This window comes from Aethalodelphis obliquidens, unplaced genomic scaffold (assembly GCF_003676395.1).
Source record: "Aethalodelphis obliquidens isolate GAN/ISIS:26980383/991018 unplaced genomic scaffold, ASM367639v1 scaffold2, whole genome shotgun sequence".
Taxonomy (NCBI): domain Eukaryota; kingdom Metazoa; phylum Chordata; class Mammalia; order Artiodactyla; family Delphinidae; genus Aethalodelphis; species Aethalodelphis obliquidens.
The window spans coordinates 56,516,638-56,536,748 of NW_020837946.1; the positions used below are offsets into that span (position 1 = coordinate 56,516,638).

Here is a 20,111-nt window from a genome sequence, read left to right on the forward strand (position 1 = left end):
TTAAGACTGAGAAAATTTTTTATTTTAAATATTTGTTCAAATAGTACCAGACAATTTGAAATCAATAAACTGTGTCGAGTGGCGAGGGCTGTGGCTATTGGGAAGAGAATAACGGGTGTCATGCCACGCCATGGGGCCGCCTGACTCTACCCGTGAAGGACAATTTGCGGTCTTAATCCTTTACATCAACTACACACACCAGCCACGGTTACAACTGTTCAAAACTACTCTCTCAACTAGTTCAGACCAAGGGGACTAAAGAGGTGAAATGTGGCCCCCGCGGCCTGGGAGCGCGTTCCTAAGCTCGGCTGGAGAATTCTACAGATATACACATAAATACATTAAGACGAGGATAAATAATCAGGAAAACGAAATGACTCGCTTCAAATAATAAATACAGATCGTTGAGTCCGATGCAATCCTTACGGGACGGGAAGAAGCATATAAATTAAGGTCTCCGCAACTAAACTAGACGCGGGCCATGCCCGGACTCGCCGGGTTCTGGACCCTCTGCAGGGCGCGTCGCCGACGGATCTCAGACTTACCTTCGGGACACCATTACCAGATTAGAGTCCCTCGGTCCGCAGTTATGTGGCACTGTCAGGCTTACAGAGGAGAATCCTTGCGGCTGATTTATGGCGAGTCACCCAAAGCAGGGCGAGCCTGGAGAGGAGGCCCAGACGCCTGCGCCTCGGCCGCTGTTGGCCCGAGACCGGAAGACAGCGACCGGGCCAGAGCGAGGGCGGGGGTCACCGAGCTGCCCCGCGGGCCCCGCCCGCCACCCCCTCCACCCAAGCAAAAGAGGTAATCGCGCCGCGAGTTCGGGCCGGTGGCCGCCGCTACAGATGCGTCAGTTTGGGGGCCTCGGGCAGGCGTCCCTGAGACGAGTGGTGGGCCGAGAGATCTGTGTAGGTGGGATGAGGGTCACACGGTCCGTGGTGGTGATTGCCGGGAATCTGCGCGGCGCAACTGTAGTCCACGCTGGCTGAAGATGGGTGCGAGAGGTGGCCCAGGTTGAAGACGGGCCCGGATGCGGGCGCCATGGAGTCGACGAAGTTGCCGCCCACGTACACCGGGCTGCCCTGCAGGTTGGCGCTGGCGAAGCCGCCGCCGTTGCTCGCCATGGGGTGGGGCTCGAATTCGGGCGCCGCGTAGCGCTTCTGCTGCGGCAGGCAGCTGCTGAGCGGCGCCGTGTAGGCAGCCAGGCCGTACATGTTGGGCTGAGATTTGGCGAAGGCGGGCGGCGAAGGCGCGTCGTAGGCCAAGCCGGGCACGGGTGGCAGCTGGCCCGAGTAGGCCACGTGGCCCGCGGCGCCGCCGAGCGGCGGGCTGCGCTCCGGGGACTGACCGGCCGGCGAGTGCAGGATACCCTTGGCCTTCTGGTCCTTCTTGTACTTCATGCGCCGGTTCTGGAACCAGATCTTGATCTGCCGCTCGGTGAGGTTCAGCAGGTTGGCCATCTCCACGCGGCGTGGCCGGCACAAGTAGCGGTTGAAGTGGAATTCCTTCTCCAGCTCCACCAGCTGTGCACTTGTGTACGCCGTGCGCACCCGCTTGGACGCTGGGCCCGGTGGGCTCTTGTCCTCGCAGCTCTCTCCTGGGCAAGGAGGGAGAGAGAGGGGACGCTGAGCGGGAGAGGTGGGGACACCCTGGGCCAGAGAGAGGTGCTTCCCAGGCTCCTGCCTCTTCCTCCCTCCCTCCCACCACCTTAATCACGGATGGAGTGGGGGAGGGGCGTTTGAGAGGTGAGATTCCAAGAGATTCCAAGAACTCAAAGGCCCCAGGCCTACCTATCAGTGGCACCTGAAACTCCCATCTGCCTTCTGAAGTCCAACTCATTCTGCCCACCCCCTCCTCTTCAGCCTAGCCCATCATCTCGTCCCAAAGGCTGAGGAGGAGTTTAATGAGAGACTAGTAGCAGCTGGTAAGGCCTTCCCCCCTGTCAAAGCAGGGCCAGACTTTTTTGAACAGTCCTTCCAGCCTCTACAGCTGGGAAGGGGGTGGGGGGGTGCGGTTGGAGGCAGCCCCAAACTGCCTTGCTCAGAGTCTGGCTCCTGGGCAAAGCACCCCAAGCACCGAATGAGGGTGGAGATCCTGGCACCTCACTCCAGCTCAGCTGTACCCATGAGCTCAGTACCCAAATGCAGGGAGGTGACAAACCATAAAATTACAGCCCCAGAGTTTTAGAGGATCCAAGACCAGGCTGGGCGTATTTTGAATACTGCAATGCTAGGAGCAGCAGCCTCAGCCCTGGTTTCCACCACCCCTGCCACCTCTCAGCAGCTTGTCCACTCCCTCCCTGGGAAGACAAATGGATTTCTCCTGGGAGGGAGGGCCTGGGTGTGCAGCTGAGAAGGAGGGGCAGAAGGAGAAGGAACTTAAAGACTTGAAGACACTTCCCCCTACGAGCAGCAGCCCCACAGAGCAGCAGGCAAACCAGAGAGCTGACAACAAGCTAACTACATCCCAGGCCTCAAGCTAGCCCTGAGTCTGGGAGCAAGTTCATCTACCTGAAGATAAAGTACATCAGAGAGCACAAGGCCAGAAAAGTTCAGTAACCAAACAGGCTGAGCACAGAGAGGCAGAAGGCCTCAGAGCTCCCGGCCCTACCTGTCTTCTTCCACACCCCCTAAATGGACCTACGGGAAATATTCTCAACTCCAGGGTCTCCTTTTCCAGGGAGAAAAACCCAAGGCTGCTCCTGTTTCAGAGTACATCCTCTTCCCTTAGGATCTGTGCTTCCACATTAGGGATTTAATGGGATGGGGAGAACTGAGCTGGGGTGGGCTAAGTAGAGTCCCATGGTTATTCTTTGCAGACCCTGGTTGGATTCCGGTGTGTAATTTGGGGTTTTTTTGGTTTTGTTTTTTGTTGTTCTTGTTTTTATTGTTTGGGCGGGGGTGGGGGTGGGGGTCGCCAGGCCTCACAGCTTGCGGGATCTTAGTTCCCCAACCAGGGATTGAACCTGTGCCCTCGGCAGTGAAAGTGAGGAGTCCTAACCACTGAACCGCCAGAGAATTCCCCAGGTGTGCCATTTTGTAGTTTTGTTATCTTGGGCAAGTGACTTATCTCTAACAGGTTCCTGATGGGTGTTTTGTCATATACCTACCTCAAAGCGTTCTTTGGAAAATGAAATTAGACAACGTTTGTAAAGCGCTTAACATGGTTCTTAACATAGCATTGCATAGACTTTAGTTCTTATTAATTTAAGCGAGTGGGAATCATGTGATATGAGCTACATAACCACCTGGATTTGGGGATCATAGTATCTGTCTTCAAGTTTTGAAGAGCTGTTGGTGGAAGAAGGAGTTGAGTTATGACCAGCAGCCCAGGAGAGCAGATATTAGGGCAGTATAAGGAAGAGCTGTCTATGAGTAACTCTGAGACATGTCCAGCAATGATGCCAGCAGCCTGGAATGGACATGAGCACCCTGTCACTGTAAGGATATGACCACAATCAGAGACACTAAAAAGAAAGAACAGGGAGTTCCCTGGTGGTCTAGTGGTTAGGATTCGGCACTTTCACTGCCGTGGCCCGGTTCAATCTCTGCAATCCCTGGTCAGGAAACTGAGATCCCTCAAACTGCGCAGCGCAGCCAAAAAAAAACCTTTTTTTCTGCATGAGGAGTTTACACATATGGCCTCCAAAGTTGCCCTTCCAGCCCTGAGCCTCTTAATTCCTGGGCGATCTAGTCTCTTGGGGTCAGTCTGGGGGACTTAGCCCAGGCATGAGCCCCCTCAGAGAGCTACCTGCAGTGGCACAGCTGTTCTTCTGCTTGGAGTTCTGTCGGGACTCTTTCATCCAGGGAAAGATCTGCTTGCTGATGGTGGCTGAGGAGCCAGAAGCAGTGGGCCCACCCTTGGCCTTCTTGGCAGGTACTCCACCTCCAGGGTTGGTGGGCGAGGATGGGGGCAGGGCTGGTGGGGGAGGAGGGGGTGGTGGTGGCTGCTGCTCTGAGTTCAGACCAGGAGGCTGGCTGCCACCCCCACCTCCCTGACTGTTCCCAGTGCCAGGCCTCATGCAGCTTCCATTGAGTTCAGCCCCCTTGTGGGCTGGGGCTGGCAGAGGTGCAGAGCTCTGGATGGAGCAGGCAGAGCCCGGGTAATCAGTGTCCAGGGAGTTGGCAGCAGCAGGGGGTGGATAAGGCTGATGGGGGGCACTATAGCCATAAGTGTCAGCAGCTTTGCTGTAGCCATAGCCTCCGAAGAGTCCTGGGCTTTCATAGTAAGCAGCCTTCTGCATCGTGTACTCAGGAAGCTCCGGGGCCTGCTGACCCTGCTCAAATAACATTGACCACCACTGTCTCCTTCACCACCACCTCCAATGTCTGCCAAATCCTGAGAGAGCTGGGGCAGCTCCAGGCTCCAGACAACCTGCAAAGAAGAAAAATGAGAGGCCCCAGAGGGACTGTCATTGGCAAGACCAGTCAGTATAGAAGGACTAGCCCAGGCTCTCTGCTTCCCACCAACTTAATAGTAGGAGGATCTGAGATTTTATAAAGTTCAACTTATTTGAACCCTTGGAAAAGTCAGAAGGAATTTCTCATAAACACAAAAAAAGAGTTTCCTTTATCCAAGGGAAGGGGCTTTTTTTTTTTTCCAGATACAATTTTCTTTCTCCAAGATTGTCAATTTAGCCTTTGAAACTACATAGAAGAGCATTTATGGCCTGATGCATTTTAATGACTGATTCTCCCACTAGACTTTGAGCTTTTTGCAGGAAGGAACTGTGTCTTATTCACCTGCGTATTCCTAACATCCAGCCCAGCGCACCACATGTAGTAAGTGCAGTAAATGCTTGTTGAATGAGTGAATGGATCAGTCAGTCATTAGGTCATCCCAGGGTTTTGATGGGCAAAAGAAAGTCCTATAACACTCAGAAAAGCCAGAGCTCTCAAAAAAAGTATCTCCCCCACCTGGTTTCAAAATCACAGCATCTTTCACGGAGATGCAGATAGTCCACTCTCCGGTGACTGGTGAGAATTGGCCGGTTAGCTCATGGGTCAGCACTGTGAAATCTACTAGGAGATAAAAGCCAAGAAGAGGACTTAAAGACTCCCAGACTTATTTTGAGGCTAGAAAAGTTTCTTCTCTTTGGTCTACATTTTTCTAGATGCTTAACTTTGTCCTCCACTACTTTTAAATGGATACCACTGGAAATGAGTGAAGAGATTTAGAATTTGAAATGCATGGAGCATGGGCGAATGAAAAATGCTTTATGTTATAACTCTATCATTTTAATCCTGCATCCATTGTATAAATAGATACTACTGTTGACCTCTGCTCTGGATCATCCATTCCACCCCACCTCCCACCCAATCTACAACCAATGAGAGAACCTCTCTTGGCATGATGAATGGACCCAGAATTAGAAGAAGAAAAAAAAAAACTAAGAAAAATTCTACCGCTTTTGTGTCCTCTGACTCTTGATGGGGGGCTTACCTTCTCACCCAACCCCCTCTTCTCCTGAAAGCCCCTAATGAGTTAAAGTATAACTAATACCATTCAACCACTTTTATCTGCTTGATAAAGAAAACTCATAGGTCAGCTCCCAGGTCTGAATTCTTGATCTCATCTTTCAGGCAGCTTTCCTTCCCCCAAACTCCCTGGTTTCCATCAGGGACATCATGATGGACCACATTATCTAGACAACTTATGTAGCCTAATGGATTTGACCACTAGTACTAAAACCACTCCTCCCTTTACTCATTTCCCCTACACTTTCACCAAACAGCCTAACTCAATTTTTTAAATTCTTCATATTAGCCTTTATTTGGTAGTAGAGTTGCCCATTTTGTTTTCAAATAAAAGCCAATATGCCATTAATCTTGATAAGAGAAAGACCCTTCTCAATGGAACAACAGAATACTAGGATGTAATGTTTTAGGAATAGTTTCTATTGTTCTTAAACTTATGTAATTAGGATATCTACCAAACAAAGCTGGTCTTAATCTTTCATTCATTTTCTGTATCATTCTCTGACTATTAAAGTTACTGAATATTAAATGGACAGCTACATCCTCATCCTGTGACTAATATTTGTATGTATTTGCCCACAGGCCAAAGGACTACATGTACTCCGAGTTTGGTTAAATCTCTGGACTTTTCTGGGATCCTGCTTCCAGTCTTAAACCTTGGTCCCTCTGGATGTCAAAATGGTCACATTTGACACTCAGACCACCAGAACTCGCTGCTGTTTCTGTCACTCCATTTACAGCAGTGCAAGCAAAACATCCCTCCTCTTGCCTCCCAGGATGACCAAGTTTATCTTGATAGGTAGACCAGTCACATTAAAATAGCTTCTTTAGGAACTGACCAAGTCTTTGAAACAGATACCTTTACATATATATCTGTTCCTATGGCATATTCCTAGACAAATCTCTGTACCTCAAAAGTGCAACTACTGGGCAGCTCCATGAATAAGCAGAGTCTGTTCTCCCACTTCTGTTTTCATTGTCTTAAGGAATTTCAAGGGTCACTCAGTGATGATCCACCACCCAAATGTCCATCTTCCCAGAGGCAAGGGCAGTAGCTCTCTCCTCACTGAAAAGGGCTTTGCAGCCTCTCCCCCACCCCAAAATGTAGAGCCCCAAAGAAGTCACCTTTCCTAAAACAGAACCTGAGGATATTGTTACAAAACTGGCTTTTTTTAAAAAAAGCTTATTTCTTTCCAGAAATCGCTACTCCTTGTGAACTCTGCTTGAACCTAAGAAGCAGGAACGGGTCATAAATCACTTGGACAATGGTCAACTGTTCAGTGGCTCATCTTTTCGATCCCCCCCCCCTTTTAAGGCTTTCTTTTCTCGCCCTTTGGTACCTCTGCTCATTTGGGCCCCCGACCCAAATGCCTTGGGGTGAAGACTAACTCGCGTAGGGGGAAGGGCGGTTTCGAAGTCCTCAGCTGCCCTTTCCTCTCCTCCTGCCCTCTACCTCCCAATCCTGCTCCCACCCTACAACCAGCCCTCCCCGGGCCCCCCCCCCCCGCCCGGAACACCGGCCGAGGCAGCCTCCCCAGAACCCCGCCGGCGCCATCCCCGGCTCCTCCTGGGGAAGGGGCACCAAACGGGGTTTGGCTGGTTCTTTCTCGTGGTCCCGGGAAGTTGCCCAGCTCAGCTCCGAGGCCCAACCGCAGGCTGGGAATGCAAGGCCAAACGGTTCCCAGCCGGAAGGAAGGCGGCCTCGGAGCGACCACCGCCCGTTCCCCGGGCCGTGGTGGCCCGCCGCACCCGCCGCGCCTCCGAATCAGCCGAACCCTGATGCTTGCTCACTGACTGCACTTAATTCTGCCCGGGATCAATACCTAAATATGATACCGAATAAATAAAAGGCGCTCACAGCGGCCGGGGGACGGAGTTATTAAGCAGCTGGAGCTCTCACGGTGCATATCAATGCACCTGTCATTGTGGTTTGTAGCAAAATTTATGACTGCGAGCACGGCTGCAGTAAACGCTTCAGTAAGGAATGAAAAGAAAAACACTTCCCAAGGCCTGGCACTTTTCAGAAGTGGAAAACAGGCTCCGCGTAGGAGGAAGCGCAGCAAAAGAATTCCCTGCTCCGCACTTTTCCCGGCCCCGCGCCCCGCGAGCCGGGGGATTATATAAAGTGGCCGGTACCGGCCTCTCGGAGCAGCTCTGCTCGGAGGCCGGACGCGGGACGGGACGTGCGTAGCCTGGCCGGGGGCCGAAGACCTGCCGCCCTCCGCGGCCTCGGGAGGCCGGGAGGCTCGCCGGACGCGCGGAGGCCGGCCCCGCGCTGTTCGCCCGCCGCCCGCGGTGGCGGCGGAAAGGCCGAGGGGACTGGGGAGAGAGACGGCTGCAGTCGCTGGGCTGTGACTAGCGCCGCGATCGTCGTAAATCCCGGACGGGTAGAGTTAGACCGTGCGCCTTGAAAGAGAAGGGGGAGGCGTTGGAGTAACGGTTGCTTCTGTTCCTCTCAATTTTTCCTAAGGTTCGAGCTGGCCTCGGTTCCTCTCTCTGTTTTGCCTAAATCAGGGCCTTGGAAACCCACAGATCTCTTTCTGGCGGACACCAATATTGCTGGGCATCCCCATTAATTCACTGGAACCTAGCAACGATTCTTCCCTCTCTGTGGGCTTTACTACCTCGGGATTTCATTTCGAAACTACTCCTTTTCGGGTTTGCTCAGAACGGGATGTATTTACCGCAGAGCTGAGGTAGCTTTCTGCCCACGTTCTCCCGATCTCTCAGCCAGAGCTCTTCTGCCCTATGGGAAGCCCTGGACGCGCCTTCTAAATCACTCTTATTTAGCCCAGATAACTTAATATGTAATACGCCCTGCATTTAAGGCACTGGGCTCACCCCATTAAAGCGCCATAAATTTGAAGGCCGATGATCGGTTATCATGTAACCGGCGGCAGTTCACACTGAGGTGATCCACTTCAAAGCCGCCCTTTGTTTTATGTCTTGATGTATGAATCCTGAGATGGCTACCTTGAGTTGCAGGACAAATGGAAATGTAGTGGAAATTATTTTTAAAAATCACACCACTCACCACAATGTATGTGTGTGAGAGAGAGAGAGATTTTTCGAATTTTGTTTCTAACTCTTTGAAGGCTCTTCGGGTTCCTTTTGATAGTCTATTCTGTTGAGGTGATCTGGAACAAAATGGAAAACTCTCAGTGGCAGCCAGTTCTTTCTTACAAACACATGCAGAGACTCATTACTCCCTTTAAGGGTGTCATAATCAATGTCACTATTTTACATGGTGTCCGCAGCCACTCCAGGCACCTTCTTACTGGCAGAAAGGAGACTCAGTTGGCTCCTGGGGAGCAGGTGGCTTTTAACACCAAAATCCTTGACTGGATGGGAGAAGGGGGAGGCAGGACAGTAGGGAAGGGCCAGAGCCTCCGCAGGGGGTGAGCCAAGTGGGTCAGAGGCACAGGGAAGCCATTTCCTCTCCTACTCCAAACAAGCCCTAAACGCCCCAGGTTCCCCAATCCCCCAGGCCAAGCCCACCCCTCTTAGGAGCTAAAGGGAGGGACTGTGCAGTACTGGGATGGGAGGGAAGCTACAGCACAGGGCACCAGAAAAGGAGGGTGGACATGTAGATGGGCCTGGGTGGGTCCTAGTCAAGGCTCCCACAGGCAGCCACAGTGAAGAGGGAGCTGGGTGTTATTTCTTGGTTTGTACGTTATATCTCCGATGATTTCCCTCAGTTTATTTTATTCCAGTAGGTACCCACCACATTCCTGGCCTGGGCTGCCCACAACTGGGTCGAGTTTGGGCTGCAAACCGCCTAAGACGCAAACATCCCTTCCACCTCACCCCAAAACAGACCAAGCTGCCCACCACTGCCTGCGCTCAGTGGGTGCCCGCCCCGGTCAGGTGAAAGGAGAGACGCAATCCCCCCTCTTGCATCTGCCCTGTGCCAATTAGTCGACTCAGTAGTTTGCAAACACCAAACTGCGCCCGGGAAAGCCCCACACAAAGCGTTCAGGGCCCTTCTAAAGACCAGAGCGCGCAGCCATAAGCCTTTGAAGTGACCTTTGGCTCAGGCGGCAATAACTCACCCCTTAATGAACACCCAACGGAAGCGCCTCGGAGAGATCCCGTACCGGTAGGGCTCCTAACATCGCGCCCGGGCTTCAGCTCCCCAGCCAGCCCCAGACCCAGGGGCCCCACTCCACCGAGCCGGCCCGGAGGGCTGCTCTGTGGAAGCACGATGCACCCATGCCCTCGGACCGGATCAGCGGGTCCCGAAGCCACTTTATATGATACATTCACGTGAGCGGACGTCAACTTTCGCCGCTTGGTTATTTATTTATTTGGGAAAAAAGAGTTCTTTAAAATTAGGAGCTTCCCCTCAGAAGAAGGGCTAAATTGGGAGGCCACCCGGTGCCGTGATTCCCCCGTGGCTGTAGCTAGATTTTTTTTTTCCCAGCCGCGGAGGAACAGGGTAAGTTTGCTCCCGGGGGGTTCTGGGGTGCTCGGTGCACTCTGGGCGCAGGAGGCTTGGGAAGGGGAAAGTAAAGAGGACCCCAAGGTGGCCAAAGTTGGGCTACCCAGAGCCCCCACCATCTTCTCCCGCGCTCTTTCCCCAGCCCACCCAGCACCCAGCACCCAGCACGGTCCCAACCAGCTTCAGCCTTCTGCTTGCCCAGAATCGCAGGCTTTATCCGGCTGGCTCTGAGCCACCAGCCTCAAGTACCCTTTCCACAGCCAGGAACTGGGTGAGCAAACGGGAGGGAGAGCCGTCTGAGAGCTGTCAAGGAAGAGCCGGTTCCTAGCAGACCTGGCCCTAGACCCCATCCCCCACCAGGAAAAGTCTTTTGAATAGGGAGCCTTGGTGCAGATTATTGAAATTTTCGGGGAAGTTATAAGTGAGTGCTCCATGGGGCCAAATGAAATGCTGCTCGCAGTAATTGGATTCAGCTGACTAAGTTGGCAGGCGCGCAGCTCCAAGGCAGCGAGAGAAGAAAAATGTCCAGCGACTTTAAGTTCTGATGGAGCCAAGCGCTGGAGACTGACAAAACAACTTTACTGCTCTCCTTTGATGGCAACACCCCTGGAAGTCGGTCCCTTTCCGGCTGGGGCCCGTCCCAACCTAGGCTAAGGGAGTGCGCCTTGCTTTCTGGGTCCCTTCCCCACAGAGGCCCAGTCTGGCCTTGCCCTGCGGCTCCCAGGAGCATGGAGACGCTCACTCCAACTCATGGAGCGGCTTTTTCAAGCTTTGGCCCCGGGGAAAGACCCAGGATGACCTGTCCTGTCCTCCACATCCAGGAGCCACAGGACACAATAAACAAAAGGATGTCTGGGATGCAGGAACCAAAATATGATTTAGTTTTCATTTGGGGTTCTTTGAGGCGAAGGACCCAGAAGCCCTAAACCTTTTCTCTGCCACTATCGCAGTCAAAAACCAGATTAGTGAGGGGGAGGAGCCTCCCAAACTCTTTTGGGTAGTTTGGGGGTTCTACTGAATTTGGGGGAGAAGATGGACTAGCACTTTAACCTCGCAAGAAAAAAATATTAAGCCAACAGCAAGAGATAAAGGCATACGTATGTGGAGCTAACTCCCAGAACAATGCAGGGAGCTGGCTGGCCACAGAGTTTCTTTTAAATACGTATAAATCAACCTGCCTGCACCCAGCCAGGCGGCTCAAGACATGGAATTAATATGATGCTCCATCTTACTTTGGCAGTGACAGTGTAAAAAAAAGTTTCTTTTTATTCATTTCATTTTCAACCCGTTCTCATAACTGTACATTTACCCCCAAAATACCTCCTCCAGCCCCCACCCTCCTCACCGGCCCTCTCCTCAAACTGCCACCTCCCCCCACAATGCCACCGGCAACCCTCCCAGCCTGGCAAGGTAGTGTGTCCTTCTAACCTTTGGGTAGGCGGGAAGCATCTCCACAAAGCTCACCTCCTTACGATCAATCACCGTCCTGGATGTATATGTAGAAGTGTATTTAGGTCTACGAGTGCTGCCTCACCAATGGCAATCATCAAAATCACAGATTACACAAAATAAATCATATTTAGTATCCCACTCAGGGCAGCAAGTAGCCCCGTGCCCGAAGATTTCATTTTGTCATGCAATTGCTTACCTGGATCCCAATTTATCATAAACCTGGTGTCCTCGGCCTCACAGTGGGCGCCAGTGGGGGGCAGAGCTAGCCTTCCCCCTTTGTCTGCAGACAACACTGTCCCAACCCTGGTCTTGCGCGCTCGAAGACTCGGCCATATACCCGAGCATACGGAATTCCCGGTAGAACGGAACCAGACTGAGGTTCAGCTACCAATAAACGCAGGAATAACGAGTTCGTAGTCCCCGCGCCGGCTTTGCCTGCGCTGCACGACCGTCGGTCCACCCGCCCGCCTGTCCGCTCCCAGGCCCAGAGCGGCTGCCACCCGCGCCCCCACCCACTCCTGGGTTCCTGCCCAGCCCTCCCAGGCCCCCCAGAGCTCGGCGTTTGTTTTCCTTTCGGAATGTGGCCCTTTCTGGATTTGAAGAGAGCCCCGGAAACCCCCTCATAGTCGGCAAATACAGACGCTGCCTTCAAATGCGAGCATATTTGTTCACGTGACCCCGAGGGAAGATTGTACTGATTGAGGCTGAAACTTTCACGCCATCCAGCCCCGGAGCGCAGCCAGGCCTGGGGGCTGGGAGGAGGGGCAGGAGACATGGGATCTCGCGGTCCCTTCCCTTGGGCAGACAAGGGTGGGTATGGGGCGGAAGGAAAGCCCCCATCCCGCGGCTCGGGAGTGACCTAGCTCCAGCCTGGCCGCCGGCAGTGGGATGCGAGCGCTGAGAGTCTCTTCCCCCACGACCTCTGACCCTGGCCCAGCCTTCCATCAGGCTGGTCCGGGGATCGGAAATTTTAGAGGCTGCCTCTCTTACGGGCGTCTCCGGAGGCAGCCGTGGAGTATCAAAGGCCCAGGGCTCGCCTAGCTCCCCGGCCGCGCCCGGTACTCCGCATCCTCAAGCACCTGGGCAAGGCGCAGCCTAGTCGGAAGCGCCGCTCTTCCCCTCCCCGGGGAGGCAATTACGTTGTGGCACAGCGCAGGCTCCGGCCCTAAGGTGAGAGGCTCCAGCTCACAGACCAGGCTGGTCACCCCGAGGAACACTCCTCTTCACCACCACCACAGTTTGGGGCCTTGGCTCATTCCGCGGACGCGGCCGATGAGCCTACACTTCCAGAGCCAGAAAAGGCTTAGAAGCACGGGCCGAGACCCGGAGCGTTCTCCCCTCTCTGCGTCTGGCGAACTCCACCCAGGTCCTGCGCGGCCTGGAGCCGCCGAGGCGCGAAGTCGCTGTTTGCCGCGACCTGTGCGCCTCCAGATCCAGGCAGGGCCCACGGATCCCGCAGGCCCAGCAACCGCCAGGCCGCGGCTTCCCGCTTCCTGCGGCGCCTCCAAGAACGCGAGGGGGTCTGCGAATCAGTCCTGGCTGGGCTTATCTGGGAGAAGAGGGAGCTTCTATTTTAGAAATATTAAATCAGGATAGGTTTCCAGCACTCTCCGAGTGGTCGGGTGGAATTTACAGTAACAATTCTGCCTGCGGGAAGAAGAGTTAAAAGCTCCCGGCCAGGGCGAGCAGCCAGCCTCCAGCTCCCGGCTTGCGGTGAGCCCCACGGCACTACCCCAGCTCGGCCCGCACCCCGGAATCCCGCACCATCTGGGGGTGTCCATTCCATCCCCGAAGTCTCGCTTTCATAGCCAGCTCTGCTTCTTAGCGGCATCGGGCACGGAGCAGATGCCCTGTCGCCACTTGCAAGGTCTCGGACAGGCGAAGGCGAATGTGCCCGGCAGCCGCGGAAGAGCCAGGGAGAAGGGGGTAAGATCCTCCGCATTCCCACTCCAGAAGCACGGGCAAGTCCCGGAGAACAGGTCACAGGCTCGAGCCCCCAGACCTGTCAGCGAGCCCCTCCTTTGTTCACCCGGCCGGGCCTGGCTGGAGGCCCACTCGGGGCGCCTCTTGGAGTCAGACCGTGGGTGCCCCCAGTCCACCCTCACCCGGAGGACCCCGCCCCCTAGCCTCCCGCCAGGGGCCGAGCAGCCGGCCCGCAGTAAGTGTTAATCTCCAGCCAAAGAGGGGGGCTGCTTTGCGGGAATTTGTCTCCAGGAAAGGATCTGAGCCTTCTTCAATCGGAGCATATGTTCATAGAGCAATAAACCGGAAAGATTTACAGTCCTCGCCCGGCCCCCAACAGCCTCGCACCCTTTCAGGAATTACTTACGATGATTTATCACACCAACCCAGGCAATTGTCACACTGATAAAATAGCCCGGGCCGGTGCCCGCCAAGCCCGGGCCTTGGGAGGCTGTTGGCTGCCGGGCTGGCGGCGGGGCTGAGGAGGTTTTTTGTGGGTTCCTCTCTGGGCCTACCAGGGGATGTCGGGGTGGGTGGGTGGGTGGGGTTGGGGGTTGGGAGGGCAGCCAATTCTCATTGAGAAAAAAACGCAAGCAGCTCAGAGAAAGCGCCCAGAATCTGCGCCAGAGTCACTTGCAAAGCACATAAACATTTGTCATCTTTGAATAATTGAATTAATGTGTTATTGTTTGAATGTATAATTCACAACGGAGGAAACTTTGTCTCTGTCCTGACGAGGAAATATACACACACCAAAAAAGAAATCAAAACACACACAATCCCAAAACAACCACCACACGCAGACAGCCCCCAGCTCGCCGATGTCATCCTCAAAGCCAACTAGAGGGAAGGAGGCAAAAAAAGAGGGGCCCTCCTCCCCGGCATCAGGGCCGGAGTGGCGAGCTGGAGGAGAATGCCCACTGCTGCCCCCAGCACAGATCTCCGGCAAGCTGGGGGTGGGGTAAGGGGGTGGGAGTGGAGTGGTCCGTGGGACCTCGCAGCTCCTTGGAGTGCACGAGAAAAAAGGCTGAAACTGGAGCCAGCGGGAGAGACAGCTCCTGCCTCTCACCCTAGCCTCTTCCCCCCCAACCCCGTTTCCCTTCCCCCGAGGCTTCTTCCCCTCACCCCAGGGTCTCCCATTTCTCGGGCGGCGGGGACTTCTCCCTGCCTTTATTTTAGATCTTCTCCCCAAATTAAAGATACAAAAATCGAGGGGAAGGGGGGCAAACTCCTTGCTGGGGTGACAGAAGCAGCAGAGCGTGGGTGCGTGGGTGGGTAGTGGGAGAAGCAACTCGGAAATCATTATCTGTTGGTTGAAACCTGCCTGGGGTAAAATTTCAACTCGATTTTATAGCCTTCCATTATGACGCAAAGAAAAATTTACGACCCTCGCTTGAAAAGAGGGCCGAGGCCTTTTCTCACCGGTTTAAGAATAGGCAGCAGATGCCGTGACAGCGACCATTGTTCCCGGTAGACACAGGCGACCGAGCAACCTCGGCCCGCGTGCGCCAGGCGCGTCCCCCAGCCGGGCGGGTTTTTACTACTCCTGTCGCCTCTGAGCAGCCCGCGCGCACCCTCGCCCCCCGCACACCCTCACACACCCTCTCTCTCTCTCTCTCTCTCTCACACACACACACACACACACACACACTCGGCGGCTCTCAGTAATTTTTCATAAGTGCAAAGCTTTGCTGAACCAAAGGTCACCATCCAAGCCACTAACAACTTCTCGCCGGCGCACGGTTCCAAATCAGGAAGCAAAGGGAACTATTTGTCAGTGGCCTGACAGCTAAGTTCATTAAGGATTTAAATCAGAATAAATAAAAGTCGCGAAAATATTTACCTGCCGGCCGCGCTCCCGCGCCCGCCGCCTGGGGCCGAGGGTGGAGGGCTGGGGGCGCCGCACGGCCCCCCTCGGCGGGTGATATTCTTGGGATCCCTGCACTTTCCAAGTCGGAGAGAGCCCTTTGCGTGGCAGATTAATGACGACTCCGTGTTTCTTAAGGGACGTGCTGAATTAATTATTTCACCAATCACGTGGTCGGGACTTGTAGAAATCTATTCTTATCATCTTCCTCGCACTTTGAAAATTCTCCGGGTTATGAAAGGCCCTCCCCCGGCTGGCGGCGAGCCCCGGCCGCCCAGCCCGGCGCGGGGGGCAGGGAGGGCTCCCCAACATGGCGGGCGCGCGGGAAGCGCAGTCTGCCGAGGGTCCCGATTTACTGTACTGTACTCCGGCGGGCTCGGCTGTGCACTCGCTTCCTCCTCATCCCTGCCCGCGATTCAATACACACAACCGTACTGATGTATTGGTGGGCACAGGAGGAGCCATTAAGCAGAAGACGGGCAGAGAACAATCATAAAATGTGTCTGAATATTTAAACTTCTGTCTGCGCACTTATAAATACACATGTCCACGCGTCTGAGGCGAGCCCTTCCATATATTAAGGACACATGTCTGATTTTATGCATTCTGCTCATTTCCTGTCGCGAGTAAGGCCCCCTCCCATCTATTTTGGGACTCCTGTCTTGGCCCCCTCTTCAAGGCGAAGCCAAGACGAGAAAAGCCCTCGTGAAAAAAACAGCACACGCCACTTTTTATAGTGGGGAGTGTTTATTGTGGTCTGGAGGGCGGAGGGGGCACTCGGGGGAGGAGGGGCAGGTGCTGGAGGCCCCGGTGGGGCTGAACAGCACAGAAGAAGTAGAAGGAGCCCAAGATTGGAGGCCAGAGGGGTGAGATCCGAGCAGCCACCCGCCAGCCCCAGGTTGGCCCAGAACCCAGCACCAGACACGCCCTCAGAGTTGGGGGTCCAGGAGATCTCTCTCACCCACCATGTCACAAAGAGAGACCGAGGGGGCCTGGGGCTGATCCGGGCCATGCTGAGAGCCAAACTGGAGCCTCCTTTTAGCCCGGGAAGGTACTTATTTTCCTTTTAAAAAATAATGTCCACCCCGCTGCAGCCTGAATCCAGCCTTAGGCTTCCCAATTCTCACAACATATGATGGCCAAATTGGGAGTGTAGGTATGGGGGAGGGAGAAAATGGTAGAACTGCTAAGCCTTACACAGTTTAACCTTCACACATCAGGCACATTACAGAAAATAATAAATTGTTTATATTGGATGTTAGCTTTTAGAAGACCTAATGAAGAATGCTTCTGTGGAGGCACCAAACAGGAGGGAGATTTCGCTACACCTTTTATTATTTCAAATATAGATCAATGAATTACATCAAAACTACAGGCAACAATTAGTATAAATAATACTTTAATCAGTGGCAGCAGAACATTGGTCAATTCTATTAAAAAAGCATCTTGTGTGAACAGACACCATGGGGCTGACTGACAATGTCATCGCCCAACAAAAGGCTGCAATGGACAAAGTGAGATGGGAGTCTGAGGAGCAATGTCCTCGCCAAACACTTCACTCCCCCCAGTCACGACCCCAACATACCATTGAAAAAACTCAAAACAAACACTTCTGGCTCATATTTGGGGGAACAAACTGGAAACAAATAAAAGCAAATGGGCACTGAGGCTTCCTACATCTAGGTTTCTCCAGAGTACGTTCCCAGATGGAAACTCATTTCCTTCCCTGCCCTAGGTGACTGGGGGGCCCTGCTTCTTCCCTGCCCCACTCCTGTGGGCCCAAATGGACGCTGGGGTCCGGTTGGGACCTCAGGGTTGAGGGCCGCCCTCTGGGCCATCCAGGCTCCATTAACATTTCAAAAGACAATCCCTAGAAGAGGAGAAGGAGAAGTGAGACTTATAAACAAACAAGTTGTTTCTCTGATTAAGTTACTTTCCAAAGTAGTGGGGCTATTTTTAAGAAGAACCTTGGGTTTTCTTCATCAAAACATGCCTCTTGGCTTTCCTCTGGGGCAGGGGTGAAGGCAGTTAAGTAGTTTGGCATTTGGTCTGAAGCTGGAGTGAGTAACCTGAACTTCTGGGAAGGGGGAAATCTATATAATAATCTTTGCAATACATATGTAGTTGGATGTTGTGAAAATATATACTACCCCCTCCCAAGGAGAAGGTTCAATGTATTCACAGATTCGGGTTTTAGGAAAGAATCTGAGCAACTTTCCAACTTGCCTAAGGATAGCGGCCCTTTTCAAATCCTACATCCAAAGACTGCTCTCCATGTTCGAGGGGGAAAAAAAGAAGAGAAGGGTAGTTAGAGTCCAAAAGGTTAAGGGTTTAGAGGTCAGTCCTCCTGGCTGAAATACAGCTAATCGAATAGAAAATTTGTCCTCTGGATGAACCTGATTCTGTAATTTAGCCGAACTTCAGTAAAATACCTTTTCAGCTTCTCAACGTGAGGGCATCAGAAAAAAGACGTCTTGACTATGTATGAACTCTGTGCTTTTTGTCATAGAAACAATGATGCGAATAATGCAGGAATATCCATCTTTAATATCCCGACGTGGCGATATTCAAGTATTGCCATGTGCAAGTCTGAGAGCCAGGCTCACCCCAAGGAGGAACAAAGAGCTGTCCCTAGGGTCTAATACAAAAGAGCAAGGCTTGGAAGACACTTTAGAGAAGTGGAATTTCAGCCTAGGGACTCCAGTGAATACCTGCCCTCAGCTCTCAGGAGACACAGAACCAAAGAACATGCCTGTAGAGAAAGTCTTTTTCCCCCTACACTTAAATATATTTTAAAAATTACCTCTGAAATCTTCTAAAGTGTTCTCAAGCACTGAAAAAATAGCCCCAATTCTGAATCTCCTTTTCAAGCTCACCCCCTCTCCCTCCCCACTTTTGTGACTTTTCGGTAGCTACAACCAGGGGTTTCTTTTTGGAGCCCGAGGCTTTGCGGTTTAAATTTCTGAAGCCTTGTTTCATTTGAGTCTATGAACTCTGGCCATTACCTTTGACTCTTTCCCTTATCCTTAAGGGTCAACATTTTAGAAAAGTGAGCTTTGAACCCTTCCCAGGCAAGGCATAAGAAAAATGACTAAAGAACATCTCTCCTGTTGTTTGAGAGCGATTGTTTTTAAACCACTATTCTCAAGGCAAGGGAGAGGAGAGGGCCTGAAAACTTTTATACTTTCACAAATTCTGCTAATTAATGGGTTGAGGAAAACTTCCTTAGATGTGTTTTTTAAAAAATTAAAACTTAGGGAAAAAACCCTAAGACCAACTTTTGTGGACTTCTAGATTCAATTAGTTTTTCTTTCATTTTTTACAGCAAGACTTCCTCACCTTCCCACTTTCTCCCCAATGCACATTCCCTCTTTCATATAGGCAGGCCATACACCAATGCTTATAAAATACTGCTATATGGGGTATTTGGGGACATTTGGAATCCAGTTGGAACAGAAAATTCAGTCATTATCTAATGACCCAGAACACAGAGGTTTTGTTTTCTTTCCCCAGAAGGAAAATGTTGGACCATTTGTTTCTTTCTTTTTTCCCTTTCCTTTAATCACCCAGAACTGGTTGTAAGTACAGTGCTGAGAAAAGCACATGTGGAAATATATTTTCAGGAACTCAACTTTGAGTGGATCCTTTGCTTCCCTCTAGAAGGGTTAAGGGCCCCCTACACACATTTCCGGGGAGTGGGGAGGGGGTGGAGTTCAAAATGCCGGTTACAGCCAGAAGTAAGTCCACGCATCTCTTGATTCTGCTCCCTGAAACCCAGCCCCTTTCACCATGGTAAGTTTTTTGGCAATAAGATGTCAGTTATTTCTGCACCCCAATTCCCCAACAAATAAATACTTAAGCAAATATAATCTAAACATACAACAACCCGTTTGCACTTCCTTCTTAGACTCATTTCTTTGGGCATGGGGCCACTGGGAGCAAAAAAAATTTTTTTTCACACTGGAAATTATACAGACAACCCAGAAAGTTCAGAAATCCTGGCCCAGCCCTCCTGCTTCCACTGAAAGCACCTAGCGCAAGGGTGGCCAGCCTTCTGATTCAACACGCCCACATTATGAAACCACAAAGATCCCTGGAGGGGTTGGGGGGGCGGGGAGGATGTTCAAATTCACACTGGGATAAAGCATCCAACCTTCATTTGCAAATTCAAAATCCAACAGCGGAGATTTTCAGGAGTTTAATGACTCGCCAAGGTTTTATGTTCCCAGTAGCTCCTGCCATTTGATAATATACTTAGAGAGAGAATCCCACCCCCCCCCGACCCCCATCCCCGCTCCAGGGAGGGGGCTACCCTCGGGCAGGGTGCTAACCTAGTCCGAGGTTAGGCCTGCCTGTCCCAGGTCCACCCTACAGTACCTTAGAGCCCAGGGAGGTGACAGCAGGCCCGGCCTGCCCCCACAGCTTCGGCTCAGCCGGGAGCTCAGGGAGGGATGGGCCCAGGGTCCCCACTTCTATAAGGTCGTCAGGTCCGTGTGGTGGTCCTTGGCCAGCGGCTGCAAATGCTGGCCGGGGGCAGCTGAGGAGGAGCAAGAGGAGGAGGAGGATGAAGACGACGATGACGAGGACCTGCCTTTCGTGTTGGGCAGCTTGTGATCTTTTTTCCACTTCATCCTCCGGTTCTGGAACCAGATCTTGATCTGGCGCTCGGAAAGACACAGGGTGTGAGCGATTTCAATCCGACGGCGCCGCGTCAGATACCTGTTAAAATGAAATTCCTTTTCCAGTTCTAGGACTTGCTGCCGGGTGTAGGCCGTCCGGGACCTCTTGGGCTCCCCGCCGGTGTAGTTGGGGTTCACTGCGAGACAAGCAGACCGCACAGTCAGGTCAGCGCCCGGCCTCGGATTAGGCCACAGCCGCTCACTTCCTGGCGCGCCCCGAGGCCCGGGCCCTC

General features: G+C 52.7%; 2 protein-coding genes across 4 annotated transcripts in view; both read right to left on the reverse strand.

Moving 5' to 3' along the window:
* HOXD3 (homeobox D3) lies at positions 1–19,679 on the reverse strand. Of its 2 annotated transcripts, none has more exons than XM_027127540.1 (3): positions 19,577–19,679; positions 3,751–4,374; positions 1–1,597 (listed from the first exon to the last, which is right to left on the reverse strand). In XM_027127540.1, the coding sequence occupies exons 2-3, from the start codon at positions 4,289–4,291 to the stop codon at positions 840–842; spliced, it is 1,299 nt and encodes a 432-aa protein (XP_026983341.1). In that variant the 5' UTR covers positions 4,292–4,374; positions 19,577–19,679; the 3' UTR covers positions 1–839. The 2 variants fall into 2 exon arrangements, with proteins under 2 accessions (XP_026983341.1, XP_026983336.1); XM_027127535.1 differs by lacking the exon at positions 19,577–19,679 and adding an exon at positions 4,917–5,018.
* Positions 18,504–20,111, reverse strand: part of HOXD4 (homeobox D4) — a 17,100-nt gene continuing 15,492 nt past the window's right edge. For both annotated transcript variants that reach the window (XM_027127595.1, XM_027127602.1), the window contains exon 3: positions 18,504–20,015. In XM_027127595.1, coding sequence (XP_026983396.1) covers positions 19,672–20,015 — 344 coding nt within the window. In that variant the 3' untranslated portion in view covers positions 18,504–19,671. The remainder of the gene's footprint in view (positions 20,016–20,111) is intronic.

Bases quoted from the DNA above. Each gene is read 5' to 3' on its own strand.
- HOXD3 (XM_027127540.1), bottom strand. From the start codon at position 4,291: ATGTTATTTGAGCAGGGTCAGCAGGCCCCGGAGCTTCCTGAGTACACG. The intron at 1,598-3,750 runs GTAGCTCTCTGA...CTCCTTGCCCAG, and splicing joins GAACAGCTGTGCCACTGCAG to GAGAGAGCTGCGAGGACAAG.